Genomic DNA, 26,470 nt, shown 5'->3' on the forward strand with positions numbered 1-26,470 from the left:
GGTTTTAGCTTCAGTTTAATGTGCCATTTGTAAAGTGCTTATCTTTGAAACGGGTCAGTTTAGCAAGAGATTAACCTAATTGCTATTGCTTTTCTTTTTCATTCACCTTACTTGTATTAAATCTGCTTTTTATGAAGCTGATACACAAGAATAATTGTAATTTAAAGCCTTAGCTTCTTGTTTTTTTTAGTAATAAACCACAGAATAACCCACATATGTTCCTATCCTGCTCTCTCTTCTGGCCTTAATAACAGCAGTCTAAATTCTTCAGTGGTTTGTGTGAACTTGACCTGAATTGGTGTGTGTGTGTGTGTGTGTGTGTGTGTGTGTGTGTGTGTGTGTGTGTGTGTGTGTGTGTGTGTGTGTGTGTGTGTGTGTGTGTGTGTGTGTGTGCGTGCGTGCGTGCGTGCGTGCGTGCATGCGTGCGTGCATTTATGTATATAGGTTGCTTGAGGAGAACAAGAGACACCAGGAGCTGATCCTGGGTATCTGTTCAGAGAAGGACAACATGAAGGAAGAGCTGAAAAAGAGGACAGAGACGGAAAAGCAGCACATGGCCACCATTAAAAAGGTTGGTTTCATCTTCTTTAGTCTGTTCATGTTGAACATGGTCATATGGCAGCGACTGTGTGCACAAGCGATGTGCTCTGTATCTGTCCCTTGGTCCAAAACAAGCATATTCGAAAATGACGGACTTTGTTCATCATTGCAGCTGCACGTCTCTTCAAGCTATTGTTAATAGATTTTTGAAAACAATGGAAGCCAACGAGGAAGTGCTCCACTGCAATGTTTTGTCTGACTTCCTGTCTGTGCTGGACATTGACCTCTGCTAATTGTAATCACAGTTGCACCTGCCATTTTGCAAATACTTACATTTTTTCAGTGCACACAGTATTGTTAGGAGTTGTTATAACGGGATGAAGGAAAAGACTTATAACAGCAGACTACAGCGGCCTTAAAACTGATGGGAACACTGATTGCTTATTAGATTATTGGCTTAGCACCAAATAAGCGACTTTTCTTTTATTGCCTGAGTATTGACATTCAAAAATGTGCATTAATACAATATTTCCTCATCCAAGATACAGAAATTGCTCATACAACATACATTTTTTTATTTGCCAAATAAACAGTTACATATGTCTAATACCTGAAATATCCCTTTTTATATTAATTTACCTTCAAAGATGCTGGAGATTTGCCAATGCTGTTTGTTGAACAATTGGAGGGCAAACCAGAGGACAAATAATGTGTAGCAGCACTGGTCACAGTGACACTCCAATTCAATTAAATGCAGAGTCTAGCCCTGTATAGCTGGCAATTAAGGAAGTCAAACAAAGCAACCTGGTGGGGAGAGGAAAAGGACACTGAGTTCTTACTGGCATTCAACAGGCCACATGCGCATCAAAGGCCATATTCATTTGTATGAATCATGTGTTTCTCATTGTCATGTGTCTTTTTTTTTGTGTGTGTGTGTTTCTTACCCTTTGATTTAAAAAAAAGCATACCATCTAGCTGGCACTCCAAAACACAAGTGGTTTTCTATTCATTGGGTCTGGTCTAGCAACGCTGTTGCCATAGAGGGAACAATAATCAATTCATGCTTTCTTCATGACAGCATTTGTTTAAGCATTGTGCAAGCAAAAAGGTGTAGGAAGAATTTATATTACATACACTCAGTGTATGCTTGGATCCTTTTTATTTATTTTTTCCAATCTTACGTTTTGGCTTGATTATATTAAATGTCTATTACCAGTGAATTTTTCCGAAAAATTGTGAAAGTAACAGTCAGATTGACACTGATATTTCAGACAGGCAGGTAAAAGAGCTTTTCTGTCATATGTAATTATTTTAGGCTTATCTCACTAAACACATTTCTTCTTTTTCGTAAAAGTATTTGATTTTGAGGAATAGAACAAACTTCCTTCCCCTTCCTGCGTTGTCCAATTAGATTTTGCCTCCAGCATTTTCTTGCTGTCTTCCTGTGTAGCAGGTTGACCTGGGTGTGGCCCGAGGTTCCATGTCGCCCTGCTAGTTGTTTACCCTTTGTATTCCCTGTTTCTGCAGTTGGAAGGCAGGGTGGAGGAGCTCCTGAAAGAACTGAAGGAGTCGCGGGATAAACTAATCCACCAGGACCAGGCAGCTAAGGCCGCCCTCCAGCAGATGCAGAAGGAGATGGCCTTCCGGCTAGAACAGGTATAACTGGGACCTAAATACTCTGAGACTCCTTGATAAGCTGGTCACACAACATAGTTTTGCCACAGTCTGACCCTTATTTACATGTCTGGTCTTGTTTCATTTTAGGTTGCAACAGTACCTTTTATTTTGCTGAATTAAGGCCAAGTTTGTCATTAGTCACTCTAACTCACAATGTTATTACTTAAAAAACGATCAAAATACTCATCCCAAAGGCAGTTTTTTCTAGCTTTATGGCCTATGGTAGAAAATTACACTTCCTTACAGTAATCTGATTCAATAAATAGAAATTGTAGCAGTGCAGTCTGCCATTAACCCTGTCCAGACTAGTTGAAAAAAAAGACGGGGGACATTTTGCCGAAGCTGAAGTAAAGAAGAAAAAGATTCCCTGAGCAGTTTAGGGATATGCCCATGACATAAGATGGAATGGGTTTCTCACGGTTAATGTTATTGTATTGATGTATTTATGCAGTTATGAGCTCGGGCTACAGCTCCTGTGGTCGCAGATGTCTGACTGAGCCAACAGCTTGTCAGAGAGAAATGAGCAGCAGCAAACTCAGACAGTTAATAAAGACACTTCAAACCACAATGCAGCTTCATCATCCACAATGCATACAAACATCAATACATGTGCACATACTGTGCGTGTACAAGAAAGTAGATTTTCAATACTAGAGTTGGAGACAAGAATATGTCATTTTTTTGTGTGCTGTGTTGTGCTTAATGTTTTTATTAATTGGCCCAATTTGCTGAATCAATATCTGACAAACTGCCGGCTGAGTATCTCTGTCCACAGCATCTGTAGTATCTCTATCTTTAAACTACTATATACCTATGCATCAATGTGCCACTACCAGCGAGTAACTTGTACCACCTCATAGAAAAAGAAATGTTGTATTCATGTTAGGATTAAAAATTATTGCTAAAGCTGAAATGGCTAAAATAACTGGTACTCACAGCGGGTCAAAAATACATTGTTTTTGCCACACACTGTATCCCAAATCTTTGAATACGTTTGCATAAAGTTAGCACCTGAATGGTCAAGGTCTTGGCACACCAAACTCGTGTTATTGCAGATTTAATCACTTGATAAGCGAATACTGCAGGAAAGCACATTTTTCATCCAATAGTTCAGACACCTGGTAGAGTTCTTTCCACTTGACAGTTTTGTCACACTTCACAATTTTTAATTTCACCGTTCAGTGAACTGCGTGAGGTGGATCTTGAACTCAATCGTCCCTTTCTACACTGTCACATGTATCAGTTCTCTCTTGTATTAAAGATGGTGACCCAGGTCTCATCAGCTGCCCCAGAGGTTTGAAACCTTTGCTCATTGATACATTCTGTCCTTTTTTTTCAACTTATTGTCATTTATTTAAAATACACAATGGCATGCCTGATGCACAAAATGTGCTATATCTATATTCTTAAACACACAAAAGCACACAAAGCATCTGTTAACAGTTTTCCCTCCTGTGCTTTCAAACACTAACTTGTGAGAGTGAACTTCTGGGCAGGTTGGGCACAGGAACATTAAACTGCTATCTGACCAACGGAGAAATGGCGCATGAGCTTCTCGTTGGGATGAGGAATGAACACACAGGTGTGAGACTGGTGGGGAAAGCAATGAAAGAACTATCAAATTTAGAGTGAAGTTTCTGTACAGCAGGTGTACCAGGGTGATCAGGTATAGCTTCAGGTATAGATGAATTGGCATTTGGTATGTGTTGTTTAAAACTTGTTGACAGTTGAACCAGTTATTCAATTAAATGATTAGTTGATCAATTAAAAAAAGAGACATTCTGATAATCTATTAATCATCATGGCTGTTTCCAGCTTCTCAAATATTAGGTGCTGCTTGAATATCATTTAATTTGTAGATCTAGTTGGATAAAAAGAGCAATTTGAGAAACATGTCACCTTAGGCTTGAGGAAAAAGAGTTTTTTTCACTGTTTTCTGACATTTTGTTGATATAACAATGAATTAATTGATCAAGAAAATAGCCTGCAGATTATTCAATAATAAAAGTAATTGTTGCAGCAGTAGTTAGTATACAAATGGAAAATATGGAATTGAGAGAGTCTGGGTGTATTGCTGCAGTTGTACTAAATTTATTAAATAACTGACTATATTATTGCACTGACCGTGAAATATGGCAATGGGATTTGTAATATTGCTGCAAAGTGAAAGCATGTCAGCGCTGTTTGTTAAGATCGCTGAACTGACAATAGATTGAGTCAGCAGTTTTAACTTCCATCCAGCTGTCCATGTTTCATCACTTCACTAGTGCCAGTCCAGATTGAAGTTGTAAGCAGGCTAAGTAGACTAGACTATACATCTCCTCTCCAGCCATTTCCTTTTAAGGATTCCTTTGGGAAATATCACTTTCTTCTGATCCTCTTTTTTTGGGGGTCCAGCAGTATAAGCAGCTCAGTGACTGAAGTGTAGGATATGTTATAAACCCGTCTCATCATATAACCAACCATCTCAGGCAAACAAGAAGTGTGACGAGGCACGGCAAGAGAAGGAGGCCATGGTGATGAAGTATGTGCGGGGGGAGAAAGAGGCCCTCGACCTCAGACGGGACAAGGAGGGTTTGGAGAAGAGGCTGAGGGAGGCCACCAAGGAGGTAGACCGCCAGGCGCTCCGAGGAAACCAGCTGGCTCAGGAGAAAGGCCGGCTGCAGCAGCTGTATGATGCTAAGGTAGAAACGTAAACATACGTTTGTACTTTGTTTATAATTGTCTTCATATCAGTTTCTCAAAGATGTAATGAACATTGTGTGGTGTATACAGATTTTGCCGTAATTTTTCGTGCTGGTTGGATGTCCCACTTGGGGCACGGATGTGTTGTATAAATATTACGGAATTAGCGGGGGAATAACATTGAGACAAGTTATTGTTTAAGTATCTCAGCCAAAAATCAATTTCCTGTCCTGTATTATTTCCTGCTTCACCAATCTCTCTGTCTTCTCAGGAGGGCGAGGTTAGCAGGTTGACCCGAGAGGTGGAAAAGTTGAAGGAGGAGATCAACTCGCATCTTATCAAGGTCAAATGGGCCCAGAACAAACTAAAGAGTGAGGCGGATGCACACAAGGTAATGTTACTGTGTTAATTATGTCTCCAGCCCTGGCATCAGAACTGTAGTCAAAGCAACATGTATCAATCTAACAACCCAAATGTACAAATGTATAGAGATATTTTGTGGATAAATATGGTGGAAAAAATCTTTAAAAACTTTTGACCTTTTTCTCATTTTTGGTTTTAACCTTATCAAAAGCACAGTGAAGGGAGCTCTGTATTCACTTTGGATTCAATTGAACCTGAACATGCAGTATTCAAATTTTAATCAAATGATACACCGAATGCCGACAACTGATTTACACAATGACATGGCAAATACGTTGTCGTTGCAGCTCCAGTTTACAGTGTATACATACAACATATCAATTTGTAACAACATACTTAATTTTATGGTTAATGTCGATTTTCTTCATTTACCACCTGTGTTGTTTATCAAACATGTGTGCCTGTTATATTTCCAGGACACAAATAACATCCCCTTCAGTCATTTCATCTGCAGCCACTCCATAAAAAAAAAAAAAAAAAACATGATTAGATGAGTCTTTCGATTAGGTGGGGGCGGGGGGTCGGGTGAAATGAAATGGGGTGAAAATGGTACAGTAATGATCCTGCAAGGAAATCATCATTAACACCGCAGCTATTTTTTGAAAATCTCTATTACAAAATAATGGTTTTATTTTCAACTTCCCCCAAGCAAATGCACATCTATAAACAGATGAAAAAAGAAGAAAAAAAAAAACAGTAGTCGCTCAAAGCCACTGGAGCTGAGTTTGTCCTTGTGGTCGTTCATGTGGTTGATGTGTGTATAAATCACTCGGTCTTTACATGTGTATATGCATCTGTAAGTAAAAGAAGACAGTATGAGCTTTGTTTTGAAGTGAAATGCCCTTTCTTTCAGTTTTTTTATTTACAAAAGCATGCTTGTGTTTCTCTGTGTGCAGGAAACTAAAGACAAACTGAGAGAAACCACATCCAAACTGGCCCAGGCCAAAGAAGAGACCGAACAGATCCGCAAGAACTGCCAGGACATGATCCGAACATACCAGGTCTGTGATATTTGTAACATAGAAGTATTCGTTTGCTCGTGACCAAGGATGCAAACAGAATATCTGTCTGGATTCATGTTCTGGCACATGTCTGGGTTTGTGTCTGTGGAAGGGATGGCAGTATGGATGCATTTGTGTGCCAATTAAAATGTTTATTAATGGCTGCAAACACTTAGCCTACTCCCAATCATTTGGTCAGAGAAATGAATTAATCAAATCTGAAATCTGAAGATGCTATCCAGTGTGCTAAAGCTAAAGTTAGAACACGGTTGATTCTGCTTCAGGAGAATGGCAGTTTCCATTTGCACCTTATGATGGTAGTAAAGAGCTGCCTAGGTTTTCTCTCTGTGGTGGAGTTAAGTGTGAGCTACTGTTCTTTCATCACTCATATACAAACAACATTTTTAGTATATAACTGAACAAGACATCAAAATTAAGTAACATGACACTCCCAAGAAAAAAAGACATATAACAAATCTTTGCCAATATATATTTTTCTCATTGTGTCATTGTTATTATCAGTTGCTTCCTTTCAACTGTCTTATCCCCAAGAAATCTCTCTTTCTTCCAAGCTAGTCTTCTCTATATCAGCCTGTGCTCTGCTGTTGTTTCAGCCATTGCATTCTCCCCATCACCCTTTTTGTAATCTTATAACCCCCCCCCATCTCCTCCAGGAATCAGAGGAGCTCAAATCCAATGAGCTGGATGCTAAACTGAGAGAGACCAAAGGAGAGCTGGAGAAACACAAGCAGGAACAAACCGACCAATTGGAGGTGACAACCACGGTGCACATACAAACATTTTCTCATACATGTGTACACGTTGTCATGAGAGCTTAAGGCCCCCCCCCCCCTTCATCATATCCACATATAGAAGCAGCGATACCATAAACATGAGTAGTTTATATGCTCACTGTGTGTCTGCAGAGATACTTCTCTGTTAATTTTGTTTCTAAGTGACAATCCACCAGAAATAGAAAATCAACAGTAATACAGGTTTGCTCTTAATTCAAAAATTGCATATACATTCTGCTCTGCCAGGCCATTATTCAGCCTTTTATTGATGGCCTTAATGCCAGCTCTTCTAGTAAAAATGTTTATATTCAGCTGTTTTCATCAGTTTGAGAGGTGTAATTACCTTAACTAGTGATGAGTAACGAACTGGCACATAGACTCTGCAGGCAGACGCGCATTCACACAGGCACAGACATGGACTCTCTCCAAACACAGTGGCCTGTTTTTCTCTCTGCCCCATTCTGAGGGGAATCTCACTTTAAAAATAAGCGACCTAGAAATAATCAATATGAAGCTTTGCATTTTAACAACAACCCAGAAGACATCACCCATTTTTTTTTTTTTTTTTTTTTTGCCATGGTTCCACGTGGCATGTCTGCTTTGTTTCTCCAGGGTGTTTTACAAGCCATTCAAATATTTTGATATCTGAATTAGATTTTACAAATACCAGGTAAAAGTAATTAACTGTCTTTAAATTTGAATTTTGATTAATTTATTTTAGCTGAAAAGTTGAAGCTTTCCCAATGGTGACATACTTAATGTCGCTGCCACATCCCTGATACGCTGTGCAGATTGTTTTTAGGACAGGTTGTATCATAAAGACCCTCAATTTTGGCACATGTTGCTACCCTGCTAATGGTTAAATTGGTCCATGCCTTTTGTGTGTTATGCTCAAGTGATGATGCAGCATAGTCATAAATAATGCAAATGAAACATTGAGTTTCCATTAGAGCTAACATTAAAATACGATAGGAAGGGACGATTTGAGGACATACATGGTAAAATTTGTCTGCATGTCCTTTTACTCACATGTTGTCTTGGATACCACAGGCTACTAATAGCTTCTAGGAAAGGTTGACGAGCTCTAGTGCCATTAATGGTTCTGTTTAAAAACATGAGACGAAACATTATTAAGATTTGCTTTCACACGCTTAATGAGTGCATAAGCAAAATAACTTTAATGAATGCAACACTTGGATTGCCAGGAAATGCATCTGCAGTGAAATGATGCTACTGTAAGATTTTTCATTAAGAAGAAATATGTTCCATTAAGTGTGACTGTGGATTAAGTTGATGTGGGAAACTGAACTGAATCGCCAATGTGTATTAAATCTTTGTTATCACACTTTGAACTGGCAGAGAGCAAACCTTTTTAGTATTACGTCTCCTTGTACAATTAGGATTCAGAGGTTTAGAGAGAGATACAGCCTCTATGAGCAGGCCCAAAGTAAAATGCATAGTAACGGGTAAATATCTAATGTAGACCTCAATGCGTACGGCAGGTACACCGAGTGAAGGCCAAGGAGCTGGAAGACCTGAAGAGGAGTTACAAAGAGGGCATGGATGAGCTCAATACCCTACGCACCAAGGTTTGTCGTACGGATAAGTGCTTGAACATGTGTGTGTGCGCATGATATCAGCGGGTCATCAGATCAATAAGTGGCTGTTGTTATGTAGTTGAAGTGTTTAGAGGACGAGCGTCCACGCTGGGAGGACGAGCTGAGCAAGTACAGGGAGATCATCAACCGGCAGAAGGCTGAGATCGGTCGGCAGAGAGAAAAGCTGGACGAGATCACGGCACTCCAGGAGCAGCATCAATGGTACACATGCACACACACACACACACACACACACCCTCGCACTGATCATATAGGAAAAGTGCTTTAAAGTAAAACACACAGTGATAGGTAAAATCAATAACACCCCATAGGACAGTACTGCATGTGCAAAATCTATATTTGCACAGTAGCATACACATATCAACAGAGGCCATGTAATGTTTTATAAGGTGTCATCACAATCCCATCATCATTTCGTGGTTCTGAGATGAGATGGTTTTAAATGTACAACAAACTTTCTGACACTGATTTTTGTGCCATATTTTCTGCAGCAATAAGTGACACATGTTGCTGTAAATGTAAGCATTCATCGGGATGAACTATGAATAAAACTCAGAAACTATAATGCGATAACCAGATGCCCTTGAGACATTTGTTTAACATTTTTATCATTTATTATCCTCCAGTTATAAATTTCAGCATCTCATGGTTTCCACAGCTATGAAATCATAGTCCAGAAATGTTGAGCGCGCTCCAGGACTCGCTCTAGACAGTGCCAATACAGAAATATGGCAGGCAAGCTAGTCCCGCTAACAAGCTATAACACTTGCTAAGACTTTTTTTATTGTTGCTGCTTGGTGTTGTGCGGATAACGGAGGACTTCATGCAAAAGAAAAATACTAATAACTTTAACTGAAATATGATGGAAAGTCCCAGTTGACCCAGTCCATTTTGGGAAAGACAAAAGGAATCGGAGGTATTCCTTTCAAATGTCAGGTAGCTGCTCAGATCAGCAAAGACGTACGCATGTGTTTGAAGACGCGCACACTTGGATCCTGTGACTGAACTGCAAGATAGTGATACATAATGGGATTTAGACTTAACTGAGAAACTATAAATAAAGCCATTACCATCACTTAAGCAGGGAATATGATGTGGGAATATGATTTAGTGACTTGGCTTAGTCTTGACAAGATAATTCCTTCTAACAGTTTAAGATGTGTCAGATGCTTATACAAATCCATCCATGCATGGTGTAGGTTAACTTTCAGGCCAGTTTCAGTTCTTGACCTGTGCATCACCATTCAGACATAACTGTTTTTAATAGAACTGTGCAAGGTTGTAATATAGTTCTTGGCCCTTTTTTATAATTTTTTTTCCAAGTACCTTATCAGAGCGTTTAAAGATAGGCCAGGGATAGATATAGCACACAGGGCAGAAAGGGATTCAGGTCCCTCTGTGGGTTTGCAGCTCTGCTGGCCATGTGCAGATGACTTGACAGAGAAACTTTTCCCACTTTTTGAAATGCTGCTTTCTGTGTCTGCCAGAGTGCCATAAGTAGGTGGCACCAACCCAAATTGATTTAGGCAAAAGCTTCTCTATTTTTTTTCTGGCTGTCATTTTGTGCAGCAGAAAGTTTTCCCATTCACTCGCAGCAACATTTTAAGTTGTTGGCAAGAAGGAAAAAAAAATTGTGCCACCCTTTCTTTGGTCCATAGACAACTTCACTACCAGTAAAGATTGTGACCTTCATCCTAACGCATTATGTGTGGTAGTTTTTCTGTGAATCAGAATCAAACTGTTATTGCTCATTTTAGTTTTCCTGTAACTGCAGTGGTCCTTCTGAATGCAGATGCAAAAGAGCTGGCTTATTTGAATTTGTCAATGATTGTGATCGAAGGGATAGTGAAGATGTTCTCATGTTTCAAGAATCTCTGTCCTTGAAATCAATAGTTCGTAACTTAGTTTTTTATAAATGATTCATTTTCATGTTGGATCTTTGTGTCATATGATGTGACACATTCCTTAAGATTTTCTGTTTGTCCTACAATTCTCATATATAACTGTATGCATTTCACACACAAATAAGTTCATAAGTGAACAACTGTGAGTTGCTGTCTTTATTAACATATTAATCTTTTTTTTCTTCACACACACACACACACACACACACACACACACACACACACACAGTGACCAACAGGAGATCACATCTCTGCGTGAGGAAGTGGACGGTCAGACCAACCAGATGGCTGACCTCCAGCGTGATGTTCAAGGCAGCAGGGAGCGTGAGGCTGAGTTACTGGGCTTCACTGAGAAGCTGAGCAGCAAGAACGCCCAGCTCCAGTCAGAGAGCAACGCATTACAGTCTCAGCTGGATCAGCTCACCAGCAGCTTTACGGAGCTCCAGGCAAAGCTGGAGGAGACCAACCGGCTTCTGGATGACAAGGTCGGGGAATGATTGCGAATTTTGTTTTTTATGTTTGTTTTTTTTTTTTTTTTTTTTTTTTTTTTTTTTTTTGAACAAGCAGCCATTGTCACAATATCTTAGCACTCTGTCATGGCTGTTATTTCATTATTAATCTCATTTTCTTTCTCATCTCCATTAATCGCGCAGTCACGGCACCTGAAACAGGAAGAGGTGCTGAGGCAGCAGGAGGTGCAGGGCTTGCAGGAGGAGCGGACAGCACTGCAGACAGACGTGGTCCAGCTGAAAACCAGAGTTGAAGAGCTACGAGATGAGCTGGTGACTCAGAAAAGGAAACAAGCCGCCAACATCAAGGACCTGACGAAACAACTTACGCAAGGTCAGGAAAACCATCAGATACCTCTGCTCCATCATGGCTCAGAACCATGTAGCCGAGGCAAGAGGTGGCTATGGAAGGTAGCAACGCCTCTAGCCTCTATTAAAGATATCTTTCATTAAACAACTAATTATTTTCTATGTGCACTGAAATATCTTGGGGATTTAATCCAATATAACATCACAGGTCGAGGGAAAAACCATTTCAGTCTAAAACTATTACAGTGTGATGTCACATCCAATTATTTGAAGCCAATGCCCTCAGGCCAATCTCGCTTGTTCCACCATTTAGCACCAGCATTTAACAACAATACAGGTAGAAATTCATTGTAAATTGAGGACACATGTACGATGCAATCATCCATGGGTACAATAACTGAGAAATACTTTACAAATAGATGCAAAGTTAAAATGTGTGCTATTTGGAGACATCAAAGCCCTTATCCAGGGTCAGCACGTCATCATCAAAGTAATGCTGCTTTATATAAAGTTCACAAATATTGGTCTTGAAATGAAACATAATAACATAAGATTTATGTTGTTAGTTATGTTCCCATCATCTACTTTCACTTTACTGTGATAATTATCTTTTAATATAGAATGGATTGGTTGAGTGATTGACTGTACTCAGGATTTAATGTCAGGCTACACTTGCAGATTTAAAGGGGAAAGTGCAGGGTGATAAGAAACAAAGAAGATGGGTGTGTTCAGATAGGTGCCAATGTTCCCCTCATGCTTGGATTATACTAAGTAGAGTGAACCACCTTCCCCTGCTTTGTTCTGTGGACACATGCAGTAACCGCAAGGCATGAAGTTCAGTGCTATTATCCTGTATGCAGAAGAGAGCTTGTGATCATTCATCAGTGTTGTACTTACACTTTATGACGAGTAAAGTCATTTTCAGGCCTTTTGTTTATGCATGGAAGGTTTGCTGAGCAAACACTCTTCTTCAAAAGCAACCTGCACATCGCATTTATTCAGGTAGACACCTTCGCAGAGGGAAACTCACTGAGTTGAGCAGTTGAGCAGTGATGCTTAGCTTTGACTTTCACTGTGTCTTTTTGTGGGCCTCTGCCTTTAATAGTTTGTTTTAAAAAATTCATGCTCAGTTAATTTTTGCTTGACTATAGAACTTTTTCAAAGTCATAATCCCAGTCATTTTTGTGTGTTATTTTTTCTCAATCAAGGCTGGTGTTGAAATGTTGACAAATTAGTAAGTTACTCAACAGAAAATGAATCCTCTGACACTTCAATAATCAGTCTATTTTTCCAAGTCATTTATCAGTTAAAGATATTTCCTCATTTCACTCTCTCAAATGAAAAGATTTACTTGCTTGTCTCTATTTCATACAATTAAACGAAGTATTTGGGGATTTTGACTGTATGGTGTAAGCAATTTGAAGTCATTTCTTTGGTATGTCTTAAAAAAAACTTCCTATAAGGAGACAGTACTTAAGAAAACTACTTTTTTTGTGAACAACTTAATAAATAATTTTGTGATATTCAGTGCTTAGCAATTCCAATTTCTAATTGTATCTATCACATAGTCTTATTGGTATTAGTGTATTTCTGTGCCAGTTGATAGGTCTTTACTTTTTCTTCTTCTACAGCCCGTAAGAGACTGGAGCAGGTTGAGAATGGAGGCTGCGACCGGGATGCCAGCAGCATGGGCAGTCGCTCTAGTTCCTCAGGTACTACTCCTGGATTTGGTTAGTATTTGACACATACAGTAGTGATATCATAAAAGGGTGTAGTTGGTGTATATAGTATTTTAGTTTTCTTGCTCTGATGGGAGACATTTAAATCTCTAAACAAGGTAGTGTTTATTTACCTAATTCATGACGAAGGGAACAGGCAACATAAAGAATATTTCTTCTTTTGTTTATGGAAAATTCACACATAGTTCACAGCTAGTTGTTACATGACCAAAAATAAACAGTTTTGTAAGTTAATCTCTGTCCCTGTCCCCTTCATTTCCCAGGCTCCTTGAATGCACGTCACGGTGGGAGCAGTGGTGTCGAAGAGCGGTCGCCCGAGAGTCAGTCAGGTCCTTCAGTGGTGGTCGTGGACAGCTTCCCAGAGGTCGACAAGGCTGTGCTGGTGGAGCGCATTGTCCGTCTGCAAAAGGCTCTGGCTCGCAAGCAGGAAAAAATTGAGTTCATGGAGGATCACATCAAGCAACTGGTGGAAGAGATCCGCAAAAAGACCAAGTGAGTGGCATGGGCCAAAGTACAGGGAGCAGAGAAAGAGAGATGGCGGGAGCCTGTTTTATAATTGTTTTTATTGAGGCAATATACAGGAGCAGTTTCAGTAAAAGAGTGCCTCACAAACCTGACACATCTGACGCAGTGTTTCCTGATCCTAACCCTCCAGCAGTTTTAAAGCAACAGTTGGGCAGTAAGAATCCCAGCACCTGTGTGATACATACGCGAGAACAAGCCACAACCAGCAGTCACTAAGGAATAAAAGAGGAGTCAGGAAAATATAAAAAGCTATTCACTAATGAGAGAATCCTCTGAGGCAGACTCGGGATGCTGCACCACCACCACCACTCATTCATCACGCTTACGAAGTTCAAGTACTAAATGCCTCATATACAGGTACCCTCAAACATCCCGTGGGTTCTTGTGCTGCCACAATTTGTGTGAGCTAGCTTTTAAAGTCAAACGGAAACAGCTCATGAGTCATCAGCAGTCACAGTGTAGCATAGGAGAGAGCGCAGTTTCTTGCAGTCGTGTGAAAGTGTTAAAGGGGGGGAAAAAAAACGCATGACAACTTAATGCTAAAGTGTGTATTTTCTTAGCTGCACATGTTAAACAGCCTTTTGCCCCTGCGAGAGCTGTTTATCGCAGATATAGTGTAATATTTCTTTATATTTCAGCACACCCTGAGGCACACTATACCTCAGTCCTTGTTGTACACGGGACGTCAGCTGACCTTGACAGACAGTATATGCTTAAACACCCAGTTTTATGGCCCCCTACCTCCTTCTCTCGCTCTTTCTCTCTCTCTCTCTCTCTCTCATCTTTATACTCCAACACATGCAAGCGTTGCACTTCTGATTCGTGACAAACTTCACGCAGAGCTATTCATAGTCGAGTCACTGGGGGGAGGGGCAACGCCTCCATATGGATCCTTAATGATGATCCATCCATATTCATGGTCATCACCTAAACTAAAGAGACAGTGTGAAGGACGTTTTGCGTTATCTTAATCACAGCATCGCTCCATGTGTAGTTCAGGCCTTGGAAGTGAAATCCGGACCTATGTCAGGATAAAATGGGGATGTGAATATGAGTTTTCAACATAACATAATCTCAAAGAGCCAAAGGGACTTAAGAGGTGGAGAAATTTCTCTCACATGAGTAAAATGAATGAAATCTTGTTCATTGATCAGTAAAGACCGCTTCATTCAGCTCATTAAAGTTTTCACACCACATCGGCTCTTGTTTGCCAGCGGATATTAACAGTGCACAGAGATATCCAACCATCTGAGTTGATTCTACTTGGATCATCTCTTTTTCCTTCTTCTCATTTGTTTCCCAGCTGTACACTTGGATTGAATCCATTAGCCTCAACCTAAATTCAAGAGTTAAAATTGAGGACGAATCCCACGGTTGCCAGGCTAAATTTAGCTCTGTAAAATCTCAGCTAAGCGGGGGGGTGTTACACTAGAATGTGGATGTGAGATGTGAATTCGTCCTTTCTTCCTTTGTGTCCCTATCCCTCCAGGACAGCCTGGTGAACACTGTCGAGATAACTGTAAGCCTGAAGCAGGTGATGAATAAAGAGGCAGAGAAATGGAAGAAGAAGCTTAGTGGGTCTCTGACAAAGGACAGTTAGCGGAGGAAGTTCAATAGGCTAATTTTTGATTTATGTTCGCACATTCACACCACTCACAGTGTTTTGCATCTTTTAGCTCATTGACCACTCACGATTGTATCCACTTAGTATTCATGTATACACTCTATTTTAAGATATTGTGTAGTATAAGTATATAGAATTGAAAATTGGGAGGAGCTGTTATGTGCACTGCTGGTTCTGGAACTCTCCCAGTTGAATTAATACAACAACAGATGAACAATTGTGTTAGAAAATGTCTTATAAATAATTGAAGGGACAAGCTTGTGTACATAAAACCGTGAGTTGAGAAACTTGCTTTGATTCCCAAGGTGTTTTTTTTTGTAAGAAACATCAAGCCTCAGAGCTTAAAACTGCTGCTTAATTGAATTGATCCTAGGTCAATTTTAGATGAATTAACTTCAACACCGTGTTTTGTTCGGAACAAAATATCAAACTGTTTTCGAATTCGCTGCAGTTCTCATCAGCGCCTCTGACTTTGCATTCTCCATTGCAACGGCAGCTGAGACTCAAGGGTATCGCAGGATACAGAGCTGTCTGCCATGCCAAACTAATGGAGACAGCATGGTTTCTAGACACATTATAAGCCTATAGGGTTGTCACATTATTCAGGAGAGTCTTATTTCTGTGTTGAGTGACATTTAGGATAAAAGAAAACATTTTTAATGTATATTTGCAATGGGGAAAAATATTTCCAGTGCCAGCAGCTCCTCCCAGATCGCAATTTTATTGCTACATAATTAGCTTTAGTTTGTTTTTGTTTTATCACCTTTCATGCGGCTGTTCATTTCCATTCACTTTAGTCTGTGAAAATTCACTACATTTGCCAGTTATCCATCACAGTGAACATCATATCGCCTTTTTTATATCTTAAATCGTGTTTTCAGAGTGACATTTTCATGTGCTATCACAAATTCAGAGATGGGTCATTGGCTGCAGCGTTCATACAGTATATGTGATCTGTAGTAAATGAGCTAAAAAATGCAGAAATTGCAGCATCATCCTTCAAGGGCAATGATGTCTGTCCTTCAACCCCTCACACCTGGTTATTATGACTATTAAGTCTAAATGGTCCATTCATGTGACTTGAATTAAAATGATGCTGATGCAAAAGCAGATGAGAACAAAGCGGGAGGAGTGCTTCTGTGCAGGAGTGGAGAGCATCCTTTTCACTCTGTTAAGGTTGTAATCAATGGTAACTGCAAATCAAAGCGATATAAAATCTGTCGCAGGCTACGGAGGGTCCACACCTGCTGAATGTGTTAAAATATATTATAATGGATCCTTTTAAGGTCATGTGGGCTTTTTGCCCCACTGCCTCTCAGTGTTGTTCCTTTTTTCTTTTGGTTTTAGTTGGTATGTAAAGCCAGTGCCTGTGATGTTTTGTAAATAGTACAGAGGATATATTTAGATTTACTCAGATCTGATCGTAGGTATCTACATTCATGGAGCATGTACAGTTGTACGCGTTGCGAGAAAATGCCTCCAATATGAAATGGATAGTTGCCTTTTCATGGTTTTGGCCTGTGTAGTTCTGAATACAATGAAGAGAAAACATGACTTTAATAACTGAAAGGTTTTCACGCTACAGGCACATCTTCCTTTTTCTCTGCATCTTCTCTTTCTGTCTGGCACAAGGTTTAAGAACTAGGCTTTGTATTGACGGCTGTGTTGTACCCACGATTGCCACCATCACTTCATGCATGCTTGACTTGCTGCCCTCACTGCTCGCACTCCGTCAGCCGGAAAGAAAGGACATATTACTCACAAATTCAAAATCGAAGTCAGTCAGTCTTGCTTACTTCCCTGCCCCTCCGCCGGCCTGTGCATGCCATTCAGCACACCATGTGGCCACATCTTTAATTTCTGTCACTTTTTTGTTTTTACTAAACACTGTCGTGATGGAACTGGGGTCCAAATATGGACCCTTGCAAGTCTAGTCAGAGGTAAGTCTCATTTTATGTCTGTGCAAGCCCAGGTGTTTGTGTGTGTGTGTGTGTGTGTGTGTGTGTGTGTGTGTGTGTGTGTGTGTGTGGATGGGGATGATTTATGATGGCTGCTTCTCTGTAGTGCTTACATAGCTTCAATTTTTTTTTTTGCACCATAGACTTATTTGCGTTGTTACTTTAGAATACATTCATTGCACCCTATAGTTTTAGGTTCATGTAGTGCATAGACATTGTTTTGGCTTCTGTGAAAGACAGAAAAGAGTACACTTCTTTTTTCCCCCCTCATACAGAGTGCATGTAAAAGCCAATTCTGAGTACCAGTGTAAGTGATTAAAATGCATGTCAGAAATAATTTCTGATTAAATCCTCCCTTCTTCAGAGAGGTCGTCAAATTCTTCATTCCAGGTAAAATTATCATAATAACTTTTGCCTTTTTTAAAGAGGTTTGAGACCCATGTGTCCCAAGCTCAGTAGCAACCGCAACATAATTTATCTATTGATCTTCGCATTGGCCAAAATATGATATGTTCTGAAATGTCTTTAACAGAAGTCACTGGCATGTTTTCAACTCTTCCGAGATGTTTTTCACAACATGCTCATTTGAATAAACAGGAATATTTAAACAACAGCCTCTTTTACAGTCACTTTGTCCCCAATGAATGACTGTCCCACATAAAAATCTTTGCGCTTAGCATTTAAAGAGACCACTTGAAGTCAGCGTCCTTTTTCTAGATTGAATCCATAAATGTATTGACTTGCTGAAGCTCAAAATGTCGTATATGTGCACAGAGCAGCTCTATGGAGAGTCATCACTGCCATCACAGCACAGAAAAGGGGACATGCTTAAGGCTGTAGCACGCAAACTATGTTTCCATTCATTTTCATTTGTGGTATTCATGGTCTGGTTTTAAGTCCGGTTTTTCATTATTGATAGCTAGATAATGATCCATAGCAGTAGCAGTAATAGTTTACGTATCAGAATTTGCAAATTTAGGTACTCGCCTCCAATGAATCTACACTCCAGTCTTCTTGAGAATCCTTTAATAAGAATCTTTTAGCTTTACAAGTCGTCTACCTCTCTTTAGAAATACAGGTTTTTTTTTTTTTTTGTACTGCATGGAAAGCGTGTTGTAGAATCTCACTTAAAGGTCAGGAACGTCCCTGTGCTCAGAGCTCATCCTACAGTTACTCAGCGTCAGACAACACCCTGAATCTCAACTGAACAGTGCCAATTGGGGGCTGACTGTTGTTGCTGTTTGAGGTTAGTGCGTTAGGTGTATATGGCTGGGCGGAGAGCAGGGTTAAAATATTGATTACTCACCCATCCTGAGACACTGTTGACCTTCTCTGTATGGCAGATCACAACCCTCTTCACCTGCCCACACGCTCCAAGTCTTTAAGAGAAGATAAAGAATACAGATGCATTTGCAAAAAAAAACCTTTCTAAGTCCGACCCTCTACATGTTTTTTTTTTTCTCTTTGATTGAGGCAGAAGAAATGTTTATGAATGAGTTTCGAACACTAATGTCCCTAACCATCTCCTTTTGCATTTAATAGTACTTTGTATTGTTTTCCTTTCTCTTGCATATTATGGAAAATATAATGATGTAGGAGGAGGTAATGGATTTGAATCACAATGACATCTCTCCGTTTTCCTCTCGTCAGCATTCTCTGGGCTGTGCTGGGGGAAATTGGACAACAAGAAGTTTAGAACGATTAAGCTATTGAATAATCTTCTCTCCCTTTCTCTGACGCAAACATAGCTTAACCTCGACGCCGTACTGTTATTGAAATGGAAATGTGTTATAAACATGAATATTTATCTCGCTATCGCACACATACAGACATTAATTGGGTCATTCACCTTGGACCTCCCAGTTCATGTCATGAATTTTCCTTAAAACATTAATGTGAAAACAAACTTCTATTAAAGTCATGGGGATTTTTTGATTCTTTGTCGCATTCATATAGTTCTATCACATCTAGAAGTTATTTGACTTTATTTTTATGTCCTTGAAACTTTTTTTTAATGCGTTAATATTCATGGTTGATGTGGTCAAAAGCTTCAAAGCTATAATTGGCAACATCAGTGGCACTCATTCTTTTCTGCAGGACCAAATAACCTCTAGATGTGTGGCCAAGCTTTCAAAAATTCATAACTTAAAAAAAGGATTTGGAGTGGAGCTATAGGATTTTGCAAGGTCCCATGAATTTAATAGATGTTTTTCTGTGGATTTCGCCAAGAAAATCCATGACATGAACTGGGAAAAGTTTCTGAATTCAGGGGTTAGTTGGAATGGAATGACCCAACTGAATCCTGGCAGCCCATTCTAATGCCACTGTTTTCATTTCCCTCTCTGACTGGCACAGTAATAATCTTTCTAGCTATGACTGGATGTATGAGTTCAATAAGCCATCCCACTGGAATTACTATTCCAGTAACGTCCGCTGCTTTTGCTGCTGGGAACACTTTTATTGCTCTGTGGGAGCTCTCCATGCTCCCACCTGTAAATTCCTCTTTCTCACTCCATTTCCCCCCCTCCTTTTTGAAGAACGCGGTTTGACTCGTTCTCTTCCCCCTTCCTCCCCGCAGAATTATCCAGAGCTACGTGCTAAGGGAGGAGACGGGGGCCCTCTCGTCAGAGGCGTCCGACATTAACAAGGCCCACCTGAGCCGGCGGGGAGGCATTATGGCTTCGCTTTACACCTCCCACCCGGCGGACAGCGGGCTGACCCTGGATCTGTCGCTGGAGATCAACAGGAAGCTGCAGGCTGTGTTGGAGGACACACTGCTGAAGAACATTACTCTGAAGGTAAGTTCTCCCCCTGAAGGCATCATTCCCCTTAAGTATTAAATGCAGAAAAACTGGCTCTCATGCACCGGTAACACTGATGATGTGTGCAGTTCCCTGCAACGCATCGTAATTTGCAGTGAGCGCATAATTGTTAAAGCTTTGATGACCTGAGTGGATAATTAATTGCCGTTGCCAGTGTCATGCACCACCTTGGGGGGGGGGCACACAGCCTGATGCGGCTCTACGATCAAAGTATGCGGGCGCAGCCATCACCGCAAAAAAAAAAAACATGTTCAGTCAAATCTGCCGGTGTGTGTTCTTCTAAGGTCGCAGTCTGATATGTTATTATACACATAAATTAAGAACACTGTGCACGGCAGTACTTAATACATAATTTATGTGGCTGTCATTACAGCAAGCTCATTTTTCTGTGTTAGCGGTTCAATTTATTTAAGTTTAATTTCACATATTTTGTTCAGGAACTCCCTTTTTCTCCCATCAGTGGCCTTTATAACAATATTATCCAAGTCAGTTGGAGATGTTCACGCATGCATCTAAATCTTACTGTAACTTAGGTATTTAATGACATGTTAGTGTCCTGAGATCATGCACACATTAGCCAAGGACACTTAGCAATTAGGTTTTTTCATACTGAAAACTTAAAGCTCATTTCCTTCTAAGTCCTCACACCTGCAGCAGCCCGGGAGGAGGCGGCAGGATCCCCGGGTGCCTCTACTGTAGCACTTTTGTACAGACTGTGAACTGTTGGTGCAGAATACTGATGAAGAGCTTCTTTTTAGTTCTTACGCCCTTCATGGTAATGATGCTCAGCGAATCAAAGACCAACATACTGTACCTTCATGCAGAAGCGCTTATCATTCTCTCAAAGCCATTCAGATTAGAAAGCAAATCTTCATGCTCGGCGCAGATTGCCATGCTGGGGTATCCACTGTTTGACTTTCACCTGCTTTTGCCCAGGCGTCTGACAACAGGAAGTGAGATTAATATTGTCATTTTAACAGTTTTACATAAACAGCAACAGTAGAGCAATAGTACACCAACAATATGACAGTGTAGGTGGGATGAAAGACTGAATACAGGGAATATCAGACCACACTCGTACCTTTTTGCTGAGTGAGGTTGTCTGACATTCGGGTTGTATCTCCCAAACTTTTAAAGTCAGCCTCATCATGCATCACATTGTCTGCGTATCACTTTTTTGTTTCATCTGACAGACTCGTCAGGTTGTCGATCAACTGTCTCCGTTTTTAGAGAGATGACATATTTGGAATTCATGGTCTAAATCGGAACCTGAATTATTGATGCTGCCGCTAAGTAAGGAAACGGCGCCCCCACTGTAATGGAGACATGTTTGTCCTCCTTACTAGATCTGAAATAGTGAATTCAAGCCTATATTCACAGTGCCTATCCACATTCATCCCGTGGGTGTGTGTGTGTGTGTGTTTGTGTGTGCACATGTGCGTGAGCTTTGTCTCACTTCTGCACCTGAGGGTCTTGAGATAATTTAATTGAATTAGGATTTCAGCTCAGCCATTTTTTTTTTTTTTTTCAGATGTGTTGGTATTAAATGAATGAATCTGTTCCACTTCTCAGCTCACAGTTTACAGCAGGTGCATTTCTCAAGAGGTGATTTGTCCAAAGGGAACACTGCGTACACAGAAAATGAAGCGCAGCTTATTTCCACTCAGTGAAATACGCACATTTCTCAGATTTATCTTGTTAAAGGTCTAACCTCAGCTGTGGTATGTCTGTATTGATTACAATATTCCATTTGTCCCACATTGTCCTTAGTTTTTATATAGGTATTTTTGGATTTGATTTTTGTCACTGCACGGGATTCTGCTGTGTCAGTTTGATCGATGTAACCAGCTGTATTAAAGATTATCAACACAGAGCAGCATTATCATCCATTCCTGAAGGAAATATCTGGCTCATTACCAGCTCCATGATTTTCACCGTCTAGTTGCTAAATTTTGTCCCTCTGCCAGTTTGTTCTGGCTGCAGTGAGTTTATCAGTGTTGTCGTTGAAAAAGCGAAAAAAAAAACGTCTGCAGCTGTGGCTAAAAACAATGCTGAAGAGAGTGAATCCAAACGGTAAAGTTAAAGAGTGTAACAACATAAAGATAATACAGTACTCTTCCTAGAATATTTCCCTGTAGAAATAAATCGCAAAAAAATCAGCCACGTGTTGAATTTGAGTCTAAAAGTCTTTTACTCTCTTCGACAGGAGAACCTGCAGACACTTGGGGCCGAGATCGAGAGGCTCATAAAACAGCAGAGAGATCCCGAGGACGGAGTGAGGAGGAAGTGATACGGCCACGTCAAGAAAATTTGAGACACATACACACACACACACACACACACACACACACACACACACACTCTCTCGTTCTCCCAACATATGAAGGAGTAAATTGAATGTTGTACGTGCCAGTAGCACCTCAGGTTGCGTTTTGAAGGACCTCAGTTTCTGTCCATCTTGTGGAACATGTCTGAACTTACTTGAACTGTCACTATCCCGTCTGCAGTGTTCCACCTCCATTGCCTACTTCAACACAACAAATCTTCCTTTCGGCTAACGTCCGTGTCCCCTGAGCCTTTTGCCAAGATAAAATTCGTCGGGGCCAGTTTCTTCAAGCTTGAAGCTTTTGACTGCCTTGTAAACTAATTGACTGAAGATGCCATAATCATGAATGTATAGCTGAATCTAGCTGGGAAATAGTTGCAAATCACACACGGATGAATTTATCCTGGAAAAAAAAAATGGAGTCCCCTGGTACATTTTCCCTCCTCACAGTGAATCACAGCTCTGTCTATCACACAGTAAAATGAACTGAGATGAGATTATCATCGCCCAGCATGCGCTCTCTACTTGTCTCCTGATGTCCGTCTGCCAATAAGCCAAATGTATTTCTCAGAGGCTGCTTCTTCAGCTATAGTACACAGCTCTCTGTATGTGAAGCAGAAAGTGGAAAACAGATCACCCCCGGCTGGTGGGTGGGTGGGTGGGTGGGGGGGACCTTGTGTGCCACCATTTTTCATGATTTTTTTTTTTTTTTTTTTTTGCTCTGCGCAGCACTTTCCGACCAAGCTGGTGAGGCAAGGTGCCTCACGTCAGCAGACACACTCATCTGTGTGACACCGGTGCTAGACCTAAGGACGCAGACTGTGTCCTCGCAATGTTTCATGCAGCCAACAGCACTATGCCATCAGTGTGGAAGAATCCTCCCCTTCAGATGTGTAAAATTTGAAAAAAAAAAAAAAATCTATGACAAATATAATATCATGCTAAGGTTTAAATGTAGAGCTGGTCTTGAGTTTGGCCGTTTTGAATGTGATTTTTTTCTTTTTTTTCTTTTTTTTTAATTTATTTTCATTTTTGTTGGCTTAAAATTGAATTTTTATTCCATATGTCTGGTTATCAGCTTATGTTTTTTATTATAACCTCAGATAGCTTTATTTTAGAATGTCTGCTCTTTGCTCTTAATTTAAAGTAATGGATACCCTGAACATTTTTTTTTTGTTTTGTCCCTTGCCTCACTGTAATCTGCAGGCGTCATTAGTACCAACTGGCAACAACTTCTCTTAATCAGACACGAGCATCTTAAGATGTTTTTGTTTCAGCTTCCCAAGTGGTTTGTTAGCATCATTAGCATTCCTCATTTCAAACAGCGGCCACAGAGATGTGGCTGGTAGAAACTTTTCTTCGCAACATGTGCATGATATGATCTGGTGAGGGTGGGGGGTGTGGGTGGGGACTAAAATGTTAAGGTGCTCCTCTTTATTCTTCTTTGTAGTGTCGCTGAGTTTGTTGAAGTAAATCTAAATGTAGAGGAATCAGAGGGAGCACAGGAGATCTGTAGCTGTAGCTCAGGAAAGATTATGGAACCTACAGAATTATAACCAGGGACAAAGTGCAATGCTGTTCCTTTCTATGATTTTTCTTGTTTGTTTGTTTTTTTTTGTTCTGAATGTGTTGTGCGCCAGTATACTGTTTGTATGTTTTTATGCTTGTGTATGCGCAACATGAATATTTAAGTTTCCAAACTGTGTGTGTGTGTGTGTGTGTGTGTGTGTGTGTGTGTGTGTGTGTGTGTGTGTGTGTGTGTGTGTGTGTGTGTGTGTGTGTGTGTGTGTGTGTGCGTGCGTGAGCTGCATGTGTGCCTTTTAAACCTCTCAAGCTTTTGTGTTTACACCTTGTGTACATGCTTTAGCTATCAGGGCTTATAGGCTTTTACCAGATTGTCCATGAAGTTTGTTCCTTGCAGAAGCAAGAAACACCATTTGCATTTAGAACTGGTGTCTATCAGCCACACGGACACAGTCCTGCAGCTTAGTACCTCTCAGCTATACACAATAATGCTTCTGTCTCTCATTCACAGCTGTTCTAGTCTACACACACACACACACACACACACACACACACACACACACACACACACACACAGGATGAAGGGTATACACCAAGCACCATTCAACAATATTAAAGTTTCCTTGGTCTTCATTTGATCTTATATTGCAGACGCTCTCACTAAAGATGAGCCTTCATCTTTCTTTTCTTTTCTTTTCTTTTCTTTTTTTACCCCAATCAGAAACAGGCTTTTAACAGGCCAATCCCTTTCCTGTACACCCTGAGGACTGGACTGGCCCCACTATATGAATAGAGATGCAAGTTTCCAGGATAGAGGTCACAGAGTCCTTAAATCCTCCCTGGTGCTGCAGTGGGTGCTCAGTGATTGATGTACTTCTACTTTTCTCTAATCCAAACTGATTCGTCAATTTAAATGTACAGGTGGTAAACCTTGAGATAACAACTTGATTCCCCTTGATATTGAACCTTGGTAACCTTTTAATGTCTTTAAAAAAAACAAAACAAATCCATCATTGGTCCAATTAGATTGCATTACAATTAGTTCTCTTTGTCAATCAAGCCATTTGATTCTTTCATAATAAATTCATCTGGATGTTCCTGTACAACAAGCTGCTTGCTGCTGAGTAGGTGAAAATCATAGCAGTTTTTCTTTTTTTTTTCTTTTGTTTCTTTCTGGTGCAGAAGTAAAATACAACCTATGCAAAACAGCCGCATGGGATTTCCCTAATGAACGCCTCCTAATTCTCTGAGGCACGCTAATACGCCTCGTCTGATTCGGCGGTCACCTGTTAGAATCACGCTGATCCGAGATTTGAAACGTTTCCACAGCCTTGAAACGAAGCCATGCTGCAGCATCGTTTGGATGAAACGAACAGAACCTCATGCTTCACTATATGGATATGAAGAAATGGTGTTCAATTATGTGTGTGTGTGTGTGTGTGTGTGTGTGTGTGTCGAAATGTGACATGAAGTGAGAAGTTTGTCATATTTCTGTTTTCTTCTTGCTGTGCAATGACACCCCCCACCCCCCTCTCGCTCTGTTTTGTGGAATATTCAAACTGTGATTATACATTTGTAGATACGTCATTCTGTAAAATTATGATGAGATGTTTTTAAAAACACTGATTCTGGGTAATGTTTGTATATATATGGTGTTCCCAGGAAATAAAAGGAGACGAGTCTTAACTTTCTCTTTAATGTTCCACAGTCATCCTGTCTTATGTTGTTTTTGTTTGGGTTTTTTTGATAGTTTTTTTTCCCCCCCAAGAGGACAAGCTTCACACTAACATCTGTTTCTCTTGTTTCTGTTTTTCAGTTACAGTGGAATGAAGTGTAATTCAGTTAACAGGTCTATTTTGTTTGACCAGTTGACCTCTCGCACAGTGACTCAGTGACTCTTTGTAAGATGCAGCTTTAGGTCCCACTTAAAAAAGCAGCTGTGTCAGCAGTGCAGGAGGTCATGTACATCACTGCGCCACTGTCACTCAAACCTGGCAGCCTTTCCGATGATATGAAAGCCAGTGTGATGGGAATACTCCCCACATCCAAAAGAAAACAATCAGTCAAGGGAGAACTTTCCTCCACAACCCATCATTTGTAGCATTACAGAAGGCATCATTCTTGTGTAAATAACCTACTTCATAGAGGGCACTGTGGAGTCGCATTAAACATAAACATAAATGTGAAAGGTTCAGATTAGGGCTGCGACTAACCTTTATTTTCATTGTCAATTAATCAGTTACTTGTTTGGTCAATTTGAAAAATGCCCAGCACGGTTTCCTAAAAACCCATGTTGAGGTCTTGAAATTGCTTGTTTGGATTGGTCAACAGTCAAAAATAGACTCAATAGACTCAGCAAATCTTCACATTTGGAATTTTTTGTTTCTTGAAAAAGTCTCAAACGATTGATCGGTTATCAAAATAACTGCTATTAATTGATTAAAATCGACCTAATTGTTTCAGCTCCAAAAGATCAAATTCAGAGGAATCA

General features: G+C 40.3%; 1 protein-coding gene across 2 annotated transcripts in view; it reads left to right on the forward strand.

Annotated features, from left to right (window-relative positions):
* The window catches only part of ccdc186 (coiled-coil domain-containing protein 186), a 28,457-nt gene extending 2,775 nt beyond the window's left edge, over nt 1–25,682 (forward strand). The window contains exons 3-16 of one of the 2 annotated variants that reach the window (XM_056366274.1): nt 445–571; nt 2,068–2,196; nt 4,689–4,901; nt 5,174–5,293; nt 6,222–6,326; nt 7,001–7,099; nt 8,623–8,709; nt 8,798–8,940; nt 10,873–11,128; nt 11,297–11,486; nt 13,093–13,191; nt 13,464–13,692; nt 19,886–20,105; nt 22,336–25,682. In XM_056366274.1, the coding sequence (XP_056222249.1) occupies nt 445–571; nt 2,068–2,196; nt 4,689–4,901; nt 5,174–5,293; nt 6,222–6,326; nt 7,001–7,099; nt 8,623–8,709; nt 8,798–8,940; nt 10,873–11,128; nt 11,297–11,486; nt 13,093–13,191; nt 13,464–13,692; nt 19,886–20,105; nt 22,336–22,419 (2,101 nt within the window). In that variant the 3' untranslated portion in view covers nt 22,420–25,682. The remainder of the gene's footprint in view (nt 1–444; nt 572–2,067; nt 2,197–4,688; nt 4,902–5,173; nt 5,294–6,221; nt 6,327–7,000; nt 7,100–8,622; nt 8,710–8,797; nt 8,941–10,872; nt 11,129–11,296; nt 11,487–13,092; nt 13,192–13,463; nt 13,693–19,885; nt 20,106–22,335) is intronic. The other variant, XM_056366275.1, reaches the window with a different exon arrangement.
* The last annotated feature ends 788 nt before the right edge of the window (nt 25,683–26,470 follow it).

The sequence above is a fragment of the Seriola aureovittata genome, chromosome 21 (assembly GCF_021018895.1).
Source record: "Seriola aureovittata isolate HTS-2021-v1 ecotype China chromosome 21, ASM2101889v1, whole genome shotgun sequence".
In the NCBI taxonomy this organism is placed as follows: domain Eukaryota; kingdom Metazoa; phylum Chordata; class Actinopteri; order Carangiformes; family Carangidae; genus Seriola; species Seriola aureovittata.